At 39.7% G+C, this 19,071-nt stretch overlaps 1 protein-coding gene across 1 annotated transcript in view; it reads right to left on the bottom strand.

Annotated features, from left to right (window-relative positions):
• Positions 1 to 6,749: 6,749 nt before the first annotated feature.
• EEF1AKMT2 (EEF1A lysine methyltransferase 2) overlaps positions 6,750 to 19,071 on the bottom strand; it is a 31,547-nt gene continuing 19,225 nt past the window's right edge. Inside the window, exons 4-6 of the mRNA XM_042780417.1 lie at positions 14,667 to 14,774; positions 11,753 to 11,969; positions 6,750 to 6,844 (exon numbers count right to left, since the gene is read on the bottom strand). Coding sequence (XP_042636351.1) covers positions 6,750 to 6,844; positions 11,753 to 11,969; positions 14,667 to 14,774 — 420 coding nt within the window. The remainder of the gene's footprint in view (positions 6,845 to 11,752; positions 11,970 to 14,666; positions 14,775 to 19,071) is intronic.

Here is a 19,071-nt window from a genome sequence, read left to right as displayed (position 1 = left end):
AGGAACACAACCTTAGAGGTGTCTCCGGAACATCAGGCACGTTGCTAGCACCTGGAACAGACTTCCGTCTCACTGTGGGGTGAAGGAGGTGTAGGTTGACAGCAGCCCGTAGAGGAACAAGAAGGCTTAAGAACAGCAGACTCAAGTTCTACACGCCAGCATGGGTCTCTGTGCAGGTGAGAAGGTAAAAGTCTCAAAGCCCTGGGACTTGGCATGGTAAACAAGGTCATCTGTTTATATAGCTGGTGTGCCCTTGGGCAGGAAGAATCAAAGTAGGGAGAAGCTCCCAATTATTACAATGTCACATGGCTCAGTCTTGACCTCCATCTTTCTACCCATAAAAGTAGACTGCATATTTAGGTGTAGTTTCTGAGTTCCTCAGATAAACCATCTGCGCCTAAAGAAAGCTTGGTGGTGTACTTCCCAACAGCCACAGCCCCTGAAAACCCACAGAGTGCAGTTCTGCTCAGGACACACGGGGTGACTGGCAGTCAGGACTTACCCCACGGCAACTGGTGTGCTCTTCCACTTTTTTTTTTTGGTATGGTCAAATTACTAGAAACTGAATTATTAAACACGTATCAGAAATAATACCAATACTCAAATCTAAACCTTCAGAATGCATGCACAAAAACTTTTTTGATGAAAAATCCTCCTCTGATTGCTTCAAATGTTTAATTAAACATGCATATCATTTTTCATATACATTATTAGATACCTTGCTTTGAAAGAACTATAAAGTTATGTGACAATTGATACTTCGCAGATGGACTATTTAAACTCCTCACATATGAAGGAAGGAGCCTGGTGGCACAGTGGTTAAGTGCTCAGATGCCAACCAGAACCTCGGCGGTTTGAACCCACCAGCAGCTGTACAGGAGAAAGCCATGGCAGTCTGCTTCTGTAACGACTGACAGCCTTGGAAACCACGTGGGGCAGTTCTACTCCGTCCTACAGGTCTCTCTGAGTCAGCATCGACTTGACGGCAATGGGTTTGAGTTTTGATTATTGTATGTGATGGAAATCTATTTTGTAGGCCTTTCTCTGAGCCTCAGAATCCACTTTGGGTGTACAGGGGAATTTGAAATATCACCTACTGAACCCCCTTGTTTTCACAGAGCAAAAATATGAAGCTCATAAAAGAAAGTGGTTTGCCTAGGTCTAATCATTTCTCCTCTCCAAAACTTAAGTGCTTAAAAAACCTCAATTCCCTTTGCTATTTATTCCATTACTGAACAGATTTAACATATGAATTACCTGTGACTACAAAATCACTCAAAATAAACTAAATTTCACATTCAGCAAATCATCTGAAATTTCATTTATCAAATGGACTTAATACAAAATGCTCTCTTACTTCTGACTATACAATCTCTTCCCTATAAGAGCTTCCAAGAGGAAACCTCAGCTCACTCACTAAATGAGCCAACCTTTGTGAAAGAAAGGCTTACTGTACAGCGAGGTCCAGTAGGCTGCATCCCTTTAGTTTAATCCAATTCATCACTTTTTAATTACATAATAACCACAACAATTGGCACTTACAACTACATAGCCATATGGAACCCTGTCCTGTCTCCTGAACCAACCATGTGATCAATTATTTCACACATCTCTTCCCTGAACCAGGACTCCCCTTCTAGGTCAGGGAGGGGTACACAGGGGTAAACCGCTTAGACCTGCACGCTTGCTGAGGGCTGCTTCTGGAAAACCCACAAATACTGATTCAAAACGTCAGCACACAAGCAGCAGGACTGAAGTGGCCCTGAACGGTTCTACTTGTAGAAACAACACAACATGCAGTTTTCCCTCACAATTTCAGGCCCTTCCTCCAAACCCTGCGTCCAGCTGTGGACGTCAGCCTGTGTGTTTAAGTGTCCAGATTCCAACCAGGCTTCTCGCTGAGGACCTAGAAGGACAATCTACTGACTGCTGCTTCAGCGCATCCACATGTGCTTCCCGACCAAAACCAACAGGAGCACAGGCGGAGCCTGCGGCAGAAAGGCAGGAAGATGCGGGCTATAAACGGCTCCTTCCTCTCTCCCCGCAGCCCGCCCCCACACACACAAGTACTATGGCTGGAAACCATCCTAACATTTTTCATCCTAGCTTTTTTTTTTCAACCAGGAAGTGCTAAAATTAGATGGGAACAAAGGACAGACATTTCACATCAGAGGCGGGGCTAGGAGGAACAGGGGGACCAGCAGCACCCACTCACCTCTCGTTCAGCCTCATCCTCCCAACCATTCTCTCCTCTTGGACTGAAGCTGCAGGGACGGCAGCAGGGAAAGCAATGACCAGGGAACCAATATCATCCAACGCCTTTTCTATTTCACTAACGTCACTGGTAGTAAACAGACTGCTTTGTCTGTACAACGATGAAGAGGGATAAACACAGTTCACAGTCAACTTAGTCAAGCAAAGTATTTTCACGTTTCTTTCCAAGTTCCTTAGATAATATCCAGGATATGCTAATTGCTAGTTCATGTATAAATTTTTAAGTATTTGGGAAAACAAGTACATTAGATTCAGTTTTCAAGCTTCCAAATGGCATGCATAATAAAGATCACTCACTAAAATACTAATCTTTTCCTGATGCAGAATAAAAATACATATTGTAAAACATGACACAGAAGGATTTATCATTTCTTCAGGATGGGCCGCTCAGAATCGTAGATCTTGGTTTTTTAGATCGTCCTGTAGTAAGCTTTGCAAGTAATTTACAAATATTTTAAGGCACAATGGATCTCTTGGTTGTCAGTCGTTCTTAACAATGGTATCAGCATGACAAAAGTGCATTAGGCCAGCATCTACTTCCCCGCTTTTGAAGCTCTACTCCAGAAAAAAGGAAGATATTGATATTGTCAGTCTTAGGAAGAATTACTGTTTTTTCACTGTGGCTTTCCTGGGCCTACAATGCACGGCCAGCTCCAGATTCGGCCAGAGGCCCTCTGGATGGTCAGGCCCATGCACTGTGCTGTGAAGATTTTTCACTCAGTGAGCACGGCCTCAAGCTCTCTTTTTCCTGGTTACCAGAGCCCATCTTGACATGTAAGCTGCAAATGAATGATCTTTCAGCACCACTCCAGGGATCTGCTAAGGTCATATGCAATCATTCATGAGGCTTCTTACCCCTCGCTTTTCAGAGTTCCATTGTAAAGCTGGTTTCATTCAGCATTTATATAGCCTGTGGGCTTGGGTATTTGTGTGCTTAATGTTGAGTTTCATTTCTATGCCCCTAACACAGGAATCCATCAACTGACCAAAGAACTTCAAACTATTCTTTTATTTTTCTAACAAATTGTGTGGTGTGTACAAAGAATAAATTAGCATTAATTTTCTCCCATTAACTGTTAATAAAAAAACATGCTCCTGAGCGCCTCCTCCTCCTAAGGACATCTCAGTTTCCTGCCTTGCCCAGAGAAGTAATGCAGATTTCCTCACTTTTTCCCACTATGCAACCGTCCTTCACCTGCCACACTCCTCACCTCCCACATCACGCCCTGGCTCACGCTCGTGGGCAGCCATCTTCCAGGGAAGTGTAGTAGACAAGCTTCCTTTCTGAGCATGTGCACACCTCCTCACAAGTAACTAAAGGAGGTACTGCTAAGCATAGAAGACACCTGGTCTCTGGCTCTCAAAGCAGAGTGTCTGTCTCTAGAGCACACGTTCTAACTAGAGAGCCCAAAACAGGAAACCAAAGCCAGGTCTCTCCGCAGCCAAGGAGGCTGACATGGAGAACAACCGACTTTCATCACTGTCTCTATTTTAACTGCAGGCCATCGGACAGATGCACACAAACAAGAATCTACACACAGAAATAGATAAAGTGCTGCAGAGAACATAAAGGACCTACTGGTTTCTACTTCTTTGCATACCAACTTAAGAAAGTTATTCAAGGGCATAGGAAACTGAATTCCTAATACTGCTTTCCTAAAAATGAAGGTTTCTATTATACTCTGGCTGAATGTGGATTAAGATCAGCACATAGTCACAGAAATGTAAAAGTCAACAATAAGGGAGTCGAAACACTATTCACACAGACTCAAAGTCTGGCTATGTTGAGCTCCCTTTTCCCCTCAAATTAAACTGAAGCTTGCGTGCACACAACAAATGAAGAAGAAAGACAACCTCACCGTTACTATAATGGGGAAAAAAAAAAAAAAAAACTCACTCAAGGACAGTTTGTACTTATTTTAAATGGATTTGGTCATACTGCCAAGCAGAGTATCAGGTCTGATTTCTCATCTGCACAAATACCAGTCCCCAAAAGCAACTCTAACTTGTGCACCTGGCTGGAAATAAGATGTCCTGGAAACTTTCTATCTGTGAATTGGTGTACCCGCCCTCTCAGGCCTCAATTCCCTTTGGACTTGCACACGTACTTCCTACACGAAGGGGCCTGTTAGACAAGAATAACATCAGCATGAAAATCAACAATTCTGGGCAGGCTCCACAGAGAGATTGTGCTTGCATTTCGAACAAGTTTCCTCAAAATAAGAGTGTCTTTTGATAAAATAAAACTACGATTCCAACTTCTCATCCATAGGAAACAACATTCACTGACAGAACTACCACCCTCTTTTATAACTGCAGAGTTCCTTTTAGTCATGCACAGATTCATATATTTAACAATACCAAGTTAAATAATAATGTATTTGCATCTTGTTTCAGTAATTTAGGGATCTTTGCTGGCCTGGTTTTTAACACCGTGGTATTAGTTGCAAATATTAAAATTCTTCCATTTGTTCTAATTGCAACTCCTAAGAGGTTAGCTACCAACAGGACTAAGCTGATAAAAAGAGATGACAACTCCCTTTTCCTCAGCTTATCAACAGCTCCATGATTCAAAACAAAAAAACAAGCCTTCGTCTTTAAACGGAACAAACACGCGCCACAACAGTGACTCAAGGAGCTTTCCAACAAAGGCTCCCAACCCACTATCTGCGAGTCAAACCCAATGTCTCCATCTATTTGCACAGAAGGCCTAATCTGAAGTCAAAGATATTACTGGGAAAAAACAACAAAGATCAGCTCTCAATAAATCACACAGCTCAGTTTTCATGGTTTAAGAGTCCGTGTCTAATTTGTGAAATCAACATGATTTTGTAAAAGTTGAAACTGCTTTTATTTTGAAGTAATTCACTTTTCATATGTTGAAAATAAAAGCTTTTTAAATAATGTCATTTCTGTTGGAAGTTCATGTAAAGGTATTCCATCTTCAGCTTCTTACACGAGTGAGCAGGGATCTTAATGGGAGGTTATCAGCCCTGATCTGTATCAAAGATGCCCACTCCACCCACAAAATAAGAAGGCAAACAGGGTGGAAGGAAAAAAAAGGCTGTAATGCTAGACTTAGTCATTACTAGAGTAACATTTGCCAAATAAAAGAAAATGCTGTTAGTATGACTATATAACCCCAAGAGTCCCAAGAAGCTGAAAACCATAAAAAATCATATCACTTTCTTTTAAAGCTCATATTATGATTCCAATATTAAGATATTAGCCCAAATGCAAGGTAATATTAAGTATTAATAAACCTTATCTTTTCACAAATGTTAATAAACAAACTGCTTCTACTGCTAATTAGCTCCTCATTAGAACAGCTTCGTTCCCATCCCTGAGGGCTTCTAGAACTTCCACCATGTTTTCCTGGGAGACCAATATAATCAGTTCTTCATTGTCTGGTATAGGTAAGTCTTTTAAGACAAGTGGGGAGAAGGTAAAAAGCCATGAAGGATCACATGAGACTGAGTTGGCTGACAGAGCAACACTGTCACTAACAAAGCTCTTGACTTCTCTAAATCGGGTATTTTAGGCACCAGACCTAGAGATACCCAACTGAACTGTAAATGCCAGCAAGGCAGAAACAGTATCTCAGGGGCAGATTATGCTATAGGTTTTAGAGCCAAAGAGATTCAGATGGGAATCTTGGCTCAATCCTAAACTAGCTGTTTGACCTTGTACAAATAACTTCATTTCTCTCAGCCTCACTTTTCTTACATGTAGAACAGGAATATGTAATACAGACCTCAAGAAGATACCAGAAGGATTTGATGATTTGATAAAATAATACAACCTAACAGCATGACAGCATGTATAATATCTGCTAGTCCTTTGTCCTCCTACTTCTATTTATCCCTCATAGGGTACAGAGGACCATGACTCACACAATACGGACCTAGTAAGTATTTCTTGATCAACTTGTGTGTTTCTTTGATTTTGCTTAATGAGGTGAAGGCCAGGGGGTTTTCCCAACTGTTCGGTAATTTTTAAAACAACCACCATTACCAATATTTAATCCAAAACAGTATTTCTTATTCTATTTCAGAAACAGTCTAATGAAATACTAAGAAAGTTGTTTTGTGACTTATTCTGGCCCTGCAATCATTTGGTCAAGTCTTTATAAATAACTAAATTCATCTTCACTAAGGCACAAAAATCAAGAATCCATGCTTTCTATAAATTCATTTACTGTTTTAAGGTTTTTAAGTATTCTGCAATTACAAGTTGTTGTTTTTTTAATCACAAAGGAAACTACTGACATTTCAAACACGAAAGAGTTAAATGTTCTGCTGGCTCATCTCTAAACCCCACTCCCATGTTCCCGATTTCTGATACCCCATTCCCTCCTCCACCAGGTGCACAGTGAGTACTTACTAAGCACTTATTTGCACTGGCATTTTCTGGGTCAGGTTTACTGTGATGTGCAGCTTCTTGAGAGAGCTAACTGAACCGTCCAAAGAGAAGTCTCATGTTTTTTGGAAAACCAACGCGGCCACACTGTTTCCAGATCTGCCACCAAAGCTGAATTTTGGCGTGGGCAGTTCTTCACACAGTTCAAATCCTGTTGGACAAAATAAAGACTTCTATTAGGGAGTGCATCCCACAGCTAAGAGAAGTTTGCATTAACACTGTACTTTCAAACCCTTTACAAAATCATAATTCCAAACTCCAAATTGCAACCGAATTTCATTTTATGATTTTTTAACTATGCTGAGTATAGCATACATGCATATACCAAAACCCTCTGAAAGTGAACAAGGTACAAACAAAACCAAAAACAGACTGCAGAGAAGCAGCCCTCCATCCAGCCCCCACCTCATGCACTTCCTGTTTATTATCCCTTCAACTTAAGCATCTCCTTTCACCTACCTCGGCTGCCCAGCTATAGAAGCAGCTATCTGCTCTGAGCCCTCAGCAAGGACTAGGCGTTGTACATAGTAACTCAATCCACATCACACATGAGAACACTTAATACAGACAAGCTAAGTAACTTGGAAATAAAAATGAATTTGGAAACAAAGGCCAAGATATAAAATGAGTAAACTTTCACTCAAGCCACAATTAAAAAAAAAAAAGACATAAAGCAAGCTAAGGTGAAGGAGATGGGACAACAAGGAACTGATAACTTTCAAAGCAGCAAAGTGTAGTTTTTAAAAAAATTAACTTAGAATCAAGAATCCTGGAAATAATGTCCCAGCTCTATCAGTTACTAGGTGAGAGATACCTGAGGCAAGTTACCTTAATCAGGACCTTCAAGTTTCTTTGCAAACATGTAACAGTGCCCCTAAACAGCCCACACTGATTTTGTAAAGACCAAAATCCGATGATGTAAAATTTTCCTAAACTATCAATAAATAAGACTGTTTTTTGAAACAAGTAAGGCTGGAAGGTCACTCATTAAAATGTTAATTTAACCATGGATTTTTTTCCCTTAGTGACCGATTATTAGTCTGGGGAGATTTTTTTTCTGGGGGGATAAGGGGGTCCTGTAATTTCTACGTTTCAATACCATGAGCTCCAATACGTCTTGTGAACAGAAAAAAAAAATGGTAAAAAGTACATACATATTACTGTATCAACTTGTCTTTTATACTTTGTTTCATTACAGTCTAATATTCTTAATCAAATCTAAACAACCAAATATTAAAATTCTAATTAAAAACTGATTTGTTAGAAGGCCTTCTAAACAGAATGATACATGTAGACACTGGACAATGGGACCCCTGTGGTAGGTCCACAGACACCCACTCCTATTCGTCCTGCGTGCTTTCACATATGCCGGAAATATTTCATAATAAAAATTTTCAAGAGAAAATGGAGCTATTTGTGTGAAACTTCCAGAACTAATCAATTTTTTAACTCTGTGGGCCAACCCTATAGAATGAGGTTATTGCATCTTGATGGATAACACTCCAAAATAGTAACAGTGCTTGTCAGCCAGCAACAGATAATGATTTTAGTAACTTTAATCTACATATTTCTGCTTGGAGTGACTGACAGTTTTCTATTTTTGTCATAATGAATCTTTACTTTTGTAGTAAGTTTTGGTTTTTTTATTACAGTCGTTGTAATAAAGTCAAGTCCTTTGCACATCAAATGAGAACACCGTACTGTCCGGCATCTGATTTAAGTCATGGGTACCAAAACATATGGCAAGGCCAAGTGTTTCTGTAAATACAGCTATAGAGAGAAAAGGCAAGGTCTATTTCAACAACTGTATGTATTATTTATGTTTCACCTAGGGAAAGACGCAAAGAACTTGAAAAGATGGTGAACCAGGTGAAAGGAAACACAGACGCCACCCCGACCAAAGAAGCGAATGACAAGACTGCAGCAGCGAAGCGTGGTCTTGTGTGCTGTCCCATGTCTACTTCCAGACACCATTTTCTAAGAGATCAAACATGTTTGCAGTGGAATACAATTACTTCTTTCACATTTCCCAGTAACATTTGACCTCTATTCTGTAGTACACTCTAAAACTGAACCTAAGTTACACTTTTACTCAATAGTTCTCAGACACTGACACGTTTTTTAGCACTCTATACCAGGCTAAAGGGGCTCTGGTGGTACAGAGGTTAAAGCACTCAGCCGCTAGCCAAAAGGTTGGCAGTTCAACTCCACCACTCTGCTTCCATAAAGATTTACAGCCTTGGAAACCCTCTGGCACAGTTCTCTGTCCCACAGGGCTGCTATGAGTAGGAACCCATCTTTAGGGCAGTGCATTTGGTTTGGGTGTACTAGACTCAAGTCTGTTCCTCATTATCAAAGCAAGACAAACATGTTTTTGTCTGGTGGCTCCAGGGGTAAAAGAGAACACCTGTATTTAAACACTAGGAAAGGCACTTGCCCTACACAGGGTAAGTTGGAGCATTTATTAAAACTGTCAGCTTCAGGATGAAGGAAAGACGACTATATGTGGCCTCAACAGTTCTAGAGGAAACAAATTTAACATGGAAGATAGTAAAATTAATGGCATGAAATAAAAGATAATAAGTCACATATAATTCAGGTTTTCCAGAGGCAATGGTAACAAAGCCACGAGCTCACATTTCAGGTCTTCGACACGTCAAGTTTTACGTTATATAACCCACCAAAGCTGCTGACTTCTCACAACAGGACATGTGGTAAGCATTCTCCCTCCTACTGCCTGTTCCCTTATTACCAGAAAGAAAACTCACTTTAGACAAGGAGCACGCAGTAAATAACAGTACACCAGAAAGAGCAATACACAGTACACAGCTCTCTAGAGGTAATTCACTTCCCATTAGTGGACGGCAAGGGAGCTTCAAATTTTCACAAGATAGTCAGTACCATGTTATAGATTTCATACTCAGTCCTAAAAATTCCCCCTATTCTTAAAAATATTTAATAAAAAATGTTGATGATTGTACAGCATGGTAAACATAATTAACATTACTGCTGTCATGGAATTGTACAGCATAAAAAAATGTTTGAAATGGCAAAGGTTTTCTATATATTTACATATTTATATATAGTTCACCACAATAAAATTATTTAAATGGTACCATTAAAAAGAAAAATGACTAACAATCTGAAAGGGATTCAAAGGAAAAAAGCAGCAACACCACATTAGAGATATTCCCAGAAAAGTCTATGTAGGAATGAATAAACTGGCCAATAACACATTCTTTAAACATGCAAGGCACAATCTTCCAAAGAACTCAAAATATTTTGTATATGGATTCTAGATTCTCAATTCTCCCAATACTCCCACTTAGTAGACGTAACACTAACTACATTTCGCTAACAGGCCAAAAAAAAAAAAGCTCCTGCCTCAGTACCAAAAATCTTGAAAAGGCAGAGCAGCTTTCCTCGGGGATTCACAGGGGGTGCCTTCTCCAGGCAGTCCTCAACCCACCACGGAGCTCCATTCCACTGACCGACCACTCTATCCCAAGCTAGTTTGATGTAAGCTGAATACCTTTTTGTTTTAAGTCTTCAATACTATTGTTTTTTATTATCAGTATCTTTATCAATCTAATCTTTGTCTTTGGGAGTTGAACACATTGTATCTGAGAATGGTAACGTTAGGAAATTACATGCTGAAAGACTGTATGTAGTACATATTACTAACAATAAGACATACAAAAAAAAAAGACAGCTCATCTTAAGTGTAGTTTATCCTAACTCAAATAATCATAAATCTGGGACTACCCACACCATCAATTCCCTACGTGTTTCTATGCAATGTTAAAAATGATTGCTCTCAGTGTACTGAAATGGGCTCTGGTGGGGCAATGGGTACAGCATTCAGCTGCTAACCAAAAGGTTGGCAGTTAGAACCTGGCAGCGGCCCTGCAGAACAAAGATGAGACAGTTGGCCTCAGTAAAAATTTAAACCCGTGAAACAGGTTAACTATGGGGAGGAAGTGGGAGGAGAGCTGTTGCATTGTAGGAAATTGCAGTCAATGTCATGAGACAAAGTGTATGTGAGCTGCTATATGGAAAGTGAATTTGCTCTGTAAACTTTCACCCAAATCATAAAACAAATTAAAAAAAAAAAAAAATTTAAACCCTTGGAAACCCTATGGGGATCTCTATGAGTCAGAATCTACTCAAAGGCAGTGAAAACAACAAGACAAATCCTAAATACCTAAATGAAATAAGACATAAAAACTTTCTATAAAATCAAAATTCTCCTTATGGAAGCCTTTAAAAAAAATACTTTCATTTGCATTATTGCAGATTTGCCAGTGATTAGCACATGAAGTCAGAGCATGATACATGTGCCTTTTTCCTTTGATTCTCTAAACAATAGGTTATAAATAAGGAGCTCTGGTGGCACAATGGTTAAAGCAATTGGCTGCTAACCAAAAGGTCAGCACTTTGAACCCACCAGCCAATGTGTGGGAGAAAGGTGAGGCAGTCTGCTTCCCTAGATTTACAGCCTCGGATGCTCTACAACGCAGTTCTGCTCTCTCCTATACGCTTGTTATGAGTCAGAATCAACTCGATGTTAAATAAGGAGCCCCAGTGGCACCCTGGTTAAGCACTCAGCTGCTAACCACAAGGTTGGCAGTTCAAACTCCAAGCAGCTCTGTGGGAGAAAGCTGAAGCAGTCTTCTTCCATAAAGATTACAGCCTTGGAAATCCTATGAGGCAGTTAAACTCTGTCCTACAGGGTCGCTATGAGCTAGAATTGACTTGACAGCAACGGGTTTGGGTTTTATAGCTTAAATAAAGAACATAATTTTTGCAGGCTCATAAATTTTAGTACTTACTGCAAGGACTTCTTGGAAAAACGTTAAAAGGAACCTGGATCTCAACCAATGTTATTCTTTTGTGCTCTGTATACAGTTAAACGTACTACCAAAGTCATTCACCGAGAAGAAAAGCAAGCAATTCCCACAAATAGAAACGTGAACCACATCTCAAAGAAAAGAAAACAACTATTCAACTGCATTAAGCATAAGGGAAGCACACGTTTGAACAACATACAACCATTTACCTTCACTGAATTCATTTAGCAACTCCTCCTTGGTCCAATTACACGAGGTTATTAGAAAAAAGCCTTTTGCTCTCAACACCCTGGAGAGAGACTTCACATACTGCTTCCTCTTCTCAGCTGCATTGTCAGGACTAAGGCTTATGGCATCAAAAGTCCCTTTGTCAATACAAATATGAAATCCAGACAGCTTTGTGGAAAGATTCAAAAAGTCTTCTACCTATATTAAAAATCAGTATCTATGTGAGAACAATTAACACACAATCTTTACAGAACTGAAATGACAACCTATAAGAGGTTATAGATAGGGGATATACTCATTATAATGACACTATATATAATAAACGTATTTTCAACGTTATAGCTAACTTATATGTGTTTTATTCCAAGATCATTAAAGCTAAGCTTAGTGAGAGAGAGTGGTAGTGTTTCCTGGACATTTCCAATCCCTGTAATCTTGGAAACAAGATCAGAGCCAGGCATGCTGCCTAACAGAACCAGGACATCAGGAAGTTCACAAGCTGGCTGTGAAAAGACCATTTCTGTCAAAAAGCAGTGATTTCAGCATATTCTTCAAAATGACAAGATATATCTGGACTCAAATAGGTCATGTGAAATGAGAGTTGTATGTTATATCACTATTTGCATGGACTAAAGTAAACACAGGAAATCAGAAGTTCCTTTGCCTGGACTCAACAGCTTACAATGTTACTAATGAATCTAGTGACTGCCTTAAAGCTTAAGAAATTAAATACCAATTTTAGATTTCCAATAACTTTGTGATACATAAGCATCAGAAACAGTGATTTGCCTCAGTTTTGTAACATAGTCATTCTGATTTGCCAATAAACTTAATTCTGAAAAAATTAAGCAATCAGCTCATGATTATTCATAAAATTTAATCTAAATAGTATATAATCTAAAAATCTTATCTGACTTTAAAATGTGACTTGTATGTTTATTTTCATTTGCAGATAGATTTCTCCTCCCTCCTTTTTATCTGAAGTATTCATTCTATTTGAAGCAAAATAATGACACTACTGCTCTGAAGAGCTGGCTCTGGAGAAGCTTCCTCCAAACACCTGTGTAATGGCACGCATTTATCCCACAAGTGCTGCTGGAGGACCTATCACGTGCAGGTACTTTCCAGGCACTGGGACTACAAGCCTGTAAGAGGCCCTCGGAGAAATGGACTGACACAGTGCCTGCAGCAATGGGCTCAAACATGGCAACAACTCTGTGAGGATGGCGCAGGACTGGGCAGCGCTTCGTTCTGTTGTACGCAGGGTCACTACGAGTCAGAACCAACTCAACACACTAACAACAAGAGTAAACAAAACGGAGAAAGCCCTCATTTGAGAATATGCCTTATACTCTGTAAGTGGAGAGACACACAGTAATAAGCTAAAGGAAAAATTTCAGATAAAGTGCTATAAAGAAAATAAAAATAAAACCAGAGTCATTAAGACAGAGTGACTGGGGAGAGAAATGTTTTGGAAGGTGGTCAGGAAATGCCTCTCTAAGAAGGTGGTATCTGACTAAGATCTTGATGATACGGACAGTGACCCAATCAAGCCAATACCTGGGGTCAGGCTACTTTAGGCAGAGGACACCAGGTTTAACAGCGATCAGAAAGGACAGTGTGACTGGACTATTGGGGAGAAAGAGATAACAAATGAAGAAGAATCTGCCAGGCTTGGGTGGGAGTACAGATTCTACTTCGAGTGCAATGGGTAAGCCACTGGAGAAGCATGAGCAGGGATGGGGGGATGGGACACAATCTGATTTTCATTTTAACGGATTGCTCTGGCTGCCCACTGATAAGTGGACTAGGGGCTGGGGGTGGGCGGGGGAGGGGTGCTGCAGAGTGGAAGCAGGGAGGCCAATCCAAAGGCTACTGTGGTAGTCCAGACCAGAGATGTTGGTGGCATGGTCATGGGAAGCAGCAGTGCAAATACCAAGGAATGATCACTTTCCTGATATGCTTTAAAGATAAAAACCAACAGAACTGAGCTCCTGTTAAGGATGAGAGAAAAATCTGGGAACGGTTAGGAGTGATGGTTGAGCAACACGATGGACATAATTAATGCCACTGAATCGTACACATGAAGATTTAAAACTGCAAATGTTTTGTTACACTTACATTTACCACAATTAAAAACCCAATAGAACTGGATATAGGATTTAAACAAAAGAGAAGAATCAAGGATGCTCGCTGAGTTTTGGAGAGTGAATGGCAGTGTCATTTACAGAAACAGGAAAGAGTAGAAGAAACCAGACTTGAGATGGAAATCAAGAGTTTCGCTTTGGACAGATTAAGTTGAGAGACTATGAGGTGGTGTCCCAGTGGAACTGTAGAAAAATAGCCCTGAGCTAGAAATAGAAGTCTGAGAGTCATCATCTCCTCACAGATATAAGGATACAGGAAGAAACTAAGTAATCTTTGGTAGTGTTATACACCACCCTGTGCTTTTACAACTTTTTATCCCTAGTTAGGTACTATCTGTGTGTGTGTACAAGCAATGAGGGGAAGAGTGAGAGAGAGAGAGAGAGAAGAGGAAGTAGAGAAGGAAAGGGGGAAAGGAGAAGAGGAGGAGGGAAGGAGGGAGGGAAAGAGAGAAGACAGGGGAGGGAGGAGGGAAGGATGAGGAGGGAGGGAGAGAAGACAGAGGGAGGGGGAAAAGAGGGAGGGAGAGAAGGAGAGCACACACCCACCAACAGAAGAGAAAGTAACTTCCCCCAAAACTGACCAGACTAAACATTCTAATACAGTTACTGAAAAATGTTTCAATTTGGATTACCTCTGACTTATCCTTAATTTACATGTGTTCAAAAGATGTCAACCAATTAATATACTTTAGGAACTATAACTTCTACTGAAAAATAATAGTAGTAGTAATAATTATAAAATAGTTACCTTCAACTTAATGTGAGAGAACCCTTCTTTTTCTATAATACTTCCAGAAAGCTGTATTGCAGAAGGAGAGTAATCGATTCCGGTAATATTAGAGAAACCACATTTTGCCTAAAGACAGAAAAATAACTTTATTCTTCAGTTTAAATAAATTTTTGATATAATTTTTGCCTACAAATTGTAATAGTCCTTTAGGGCTTGAGTTGTTTTATTTTTGTATTAAATCAACTGATATATACTACCCAATAATCTACAGCATTTAAATTTTATCACAGGCTCTTAATAGAAATCAAAAGTTTAAATTAATAAAATATGGCAATTCATTTGCTTTTATAATATTTGATTTTTTTTCAAAGGAAATTCATTTTCTCAAAGATTGTGAAAATACATGCACAAGCCCTCAGGCAGAAAATATCGCACAAAGTTCACACTCCAACTCACATAGAAACTTGTCGTGAATTTTACTGAATACAATTAAGTTACATGATTATATTATAGGCATATGTAGTAAATTCTTGATAAAATTTTTCCTTCAGTGTAAATATAAATTATGCAATTTTCCAACAGTTATGTGAACAGTACTTTTTGGGTTTTGAAACATTTCATACATTTCATTTGATCTTTACAAAAATCCTGTGAGGTAGGCTGGATAGGTACTAGTATCTCCAAAGAGTTACAGAAAGCTCTTTGAACTTAGGAGTTTTGAGATGACCCCTCTATCCTAGCTGTAGGAACACATTTAGGGTGTGTGGAATCATGGTAGCTTCTGGCCTTCATCCCTCCCCTGACCATGCTGATGCTTTTAGACCAATCAGGCCAAAAGTAACTTCAAAGGACACTGGAAGAACTGAAGAAGTTACAAATTATCATATATCTTAAAATGTTCTCTCTGTTCCTCACTATTTACTAAATGGTTACTTCTTTCAAAACTTAACCTAGTCCCACACTACCCATGAAGTTATTCAGAATTTCAACCCTAACTGACTGATTTCTAATCTAAACCCAAGTAATAACTGTATCAATGATTTTCCATAAGGTACTCTGCCCACTCGGAATATTTCCCTTTTTAATTTTCAGGTCTGATATCTACCTGTCTACTACTTAGTTATCCATCTATCCCAACCTCATCCATTAGAGAGCTGTCTTACCCCCTATTCTAGTAGATCTTCATTTTCTCCCAGTTTTCCCTCAATCCCTTCTCTATCAGACCTAGAAACCAGGATGATTCTCTTAATGGACTCTTACTAGTTCCCTCTTCTCCCATGCCTGTTTATTCTTTTATGCATTTTGTACAATATACAAAAACTTCTCTAGAACAATCATCAGAGCCTCAAACTATCTCTGACACACTCACATTCAATTTCAGGTCATCAGTAAAAAACAAGCAAGCACTCAGGAAAGCAGTAAGTGACCAAAAACGAAGGCAGGGAAAACTGGCATTAGAAACAGACCCACAGGAGATCCAGATAAAGGAATTATCAAGAACAGATTCTGAAATAACTGAAATAAAGGACAAGTTGGAGAATTCTGGCAGAGAACTGAAGACTGTAACAAAGAAGCAAATTAGTAACAGAACTGAAATAAGCAATACTTAAGAAAATTAAGGGACAAGTTTAATAGCAGATTAGACACAGCAAAGAAAAGAAAAGAAAAGAAAGAATCAGAGAGTTGGAGAAAAGGTCAAAAGAAAATGTCCTAGTTAACCACAAAGGACAAAAGGATGAAAACTTTAAAACAGGAAAGAGCATAAAAGACAGTATGATACAAAGTAAAAGATATACATATACTAAGAATCTGAGGAGGAGAGGGACAGAGAATAACACAGAAGAGAAAAGCTCATGGCAGAGAATTTTCCCATACAGGTCTTCCCCGCTCTCTGAAAGCACAGCATTCCTAATGGAACCTTTCATAAGCTGAAATGGTATGAGTAAGTAATTATCAATAGTTTACATGCAAAATGCTTCTAAGCATTCTCAGACACAAAAAATAACTTAACCAAATCATATCAAATAACTCATAACACCAAAAATAACATTACTATATAGTGTTCACAGACAAAGTTATGGCGGCTTAATGCTGTGAGGGTGAGGGTGGCTCCTGGGAACAGGGTTTAGAGACACCACTCTCACTGCTCAGGATGCACGCTGCCTCTGTAACAGTTCACTGTTGCATACACTGAACACTAATTTCACTTTTGCCTTTTTTTGTTTAGTAAAAGCAAAAATCCTCTTTGGATTTTCGTCAATTCGCAAAAACAGGTATTAATGTAAGGAGCTCTGGTGGCATAGTGTCTAAGGCATTTGACTGCTAACCAGAAGACTGGTGGTTCAAACCTAACGAGCAGCTCTATGGAAGGAAAATGAGGCAATCTACTTCTGTACAGATTTACTGCCTCCAAAACCCAAAGGGGGTCACTATGAGTCAGAATCAACTCAATGGCAGTAAGTTTGCTTTTTTGTTTTGTTTTTTGTAAAAGTGAAATGGCATGAAGCAAGCTTTCTAAAAGCGGGGGATACCTGTACTGACAAAGGGCCTACGCCACAGATGGAAGAAGCACCACATACGGCCACACGGAGGCACATCACAGAACATAAACACGTATCTAAATGAAACACAGAACAATCTCGAGAGCATCCAGGGCCTGGGAACGAGGGCATGCGCAGAGGATGTATTCCTTTCAAAAGATCAACAATAAGGCTAACAGCTCACAGTAAGTTATAAACAATGGAAAGCCAGAAGACAGTGAAAGAAAACAGTCAATCTAAAATTATATACCTAGCAAAATATTCATCAAAAACGAAGGTAATCAATGAAAATGTATATGTATACAAGCAATGATCATCAGTGGCTCCTAACGTCACAAAAAAGGCGGACAACCAAACATCATGTGTCCCATATGCAAACATAAAACTCCATCTACTAAATTTACTTGTCTAGAAACAAACAGGGGCTCTGGTGGCATAGTGCCTAAGGCATGCGACTGCTAACCAGAAGGCCAGTTGTTCAAACCCACCAGCCACTCCTCAGAAAGAAGGTTGGGCAATCTACGTCATAGAGATACTGCCTTAGAAACCCAAGGAGCGGTCGCTATGAGTCGGAGATAACTCGACGGCAATAGGTCAGGTTAGGTTAGAAACAAACAAAACGTGGGGGGAAGAGCTAATTCTGGTGATGGGAAGAGGAGCACTGACTGTGGATGCAGTGAGCAGCACAATAAAGTAATAATTAGTGTGTGAGCACACACAGGTGGGCAGAGGCAAAATGGCATATGGGTAGGTATAGATGCAGTACATAAGCGAAACAGACAGAAGCATCTATTTAAATACCCACTGCCATCAAGCAGATTCCAACTCATAGCAAACCCCATAGGGTTTCCAACGCTGTAAATCTTTACAGAAGTAGACTGCTTCATCTTCCTCCCATGGAGCAGCTGGTGGGTTTAAACCACTGACCTCCTGGTTAAGCCAAGTGTCTTACACACTACATCACCAGAGCTCCAGAAGTATCTATAGGTACATGCAAATAAGTATGTAGATGCAGGCACATATATTTATTGATGACACTGATAAGGATTCTTCAGACTTAACCAAACACCTTCCACAATTGGTTTTCTGGGTTTGAAGGTTTAGGACCATAGTTTCATGGGGCAACTTAGTTAAATGGAACAGTTCACAAATATCATGATCTGCATCATAGTGAAGTAAGTAGTGTCTGGGGTCTTAAAAGCTTGTAAGCAGCCATTTAAGACACAACTACAGGTCTCAATTCACCAAGACCAAAACAATAAGAAGGTCACCAAAAGAACAAAAAAACAAATCTACAAGAGCCACAAACTCATCTACCCTGAATCCAGAAGAACTAGTTTGGTGCTCAGCTACCAACACTGACCAGGGTCACAAGAGTTAGTCCTGGATGGAATGGAAGAAAAACATACAGCAGAATCCTAACTTTTATTAAAAAAGAAAGAAAATCCAGACAAACTGCAACAGTAGAGAACAGAGGACCCTCTGAGACTATTACCCTAAGAAATTCTTTAAACCTATCAGTGAGCCTATCCCAAACTCACCTTTTAGGGGAATAGTGTAAAAAATCAAAAAGTCCCTTGTCATCCAAGAAGTTCTCCAAATGGAAACAATTAGTTCTCACAACTGGTACACCATGCGATACACAGTCTGTACGACTATGAGACCAGAAGAAGGAGGTGGTCCCCGGCTACCACTGTCAACCACTTGGAGAGGGATCTATGTAGAAGATGCTGGATAGAGAGGGAGAACAATGTGGAACAAAACTCAAAATCATTTGGGGAAAAATAGGGAGGGGAACAGGTTTGCTGGTCCGATAAAGCCTGGTGGAACCACTGAGACTATGGCCCCTAGCTGCCCTTCAGGTCTGGAATTGAACCCACACC

The sequence above is a fragment of the Orycteropus afer genome, unplaced genomic scaffold (genome assembly GCF_000298275.1).
Source record: "Orycteropus afer afer isolate SDZICR_OR568_19922 unplaced genomic scaffold, OryAfe1.0 scaffold00038, whole genome shotgun sequence".
Lineage (NCBI taxonomy): Eukaryota > Metazoa > Chordata > Mammalia > Tubulidentata > Orycteropodidae > Orycteropus > Orycteropus afer.
The sequence above is the reverse complement of the archived record's forward strand: the minus strand, read 5'-3'. Positions and strand labels throughout refer to the sequence as shown.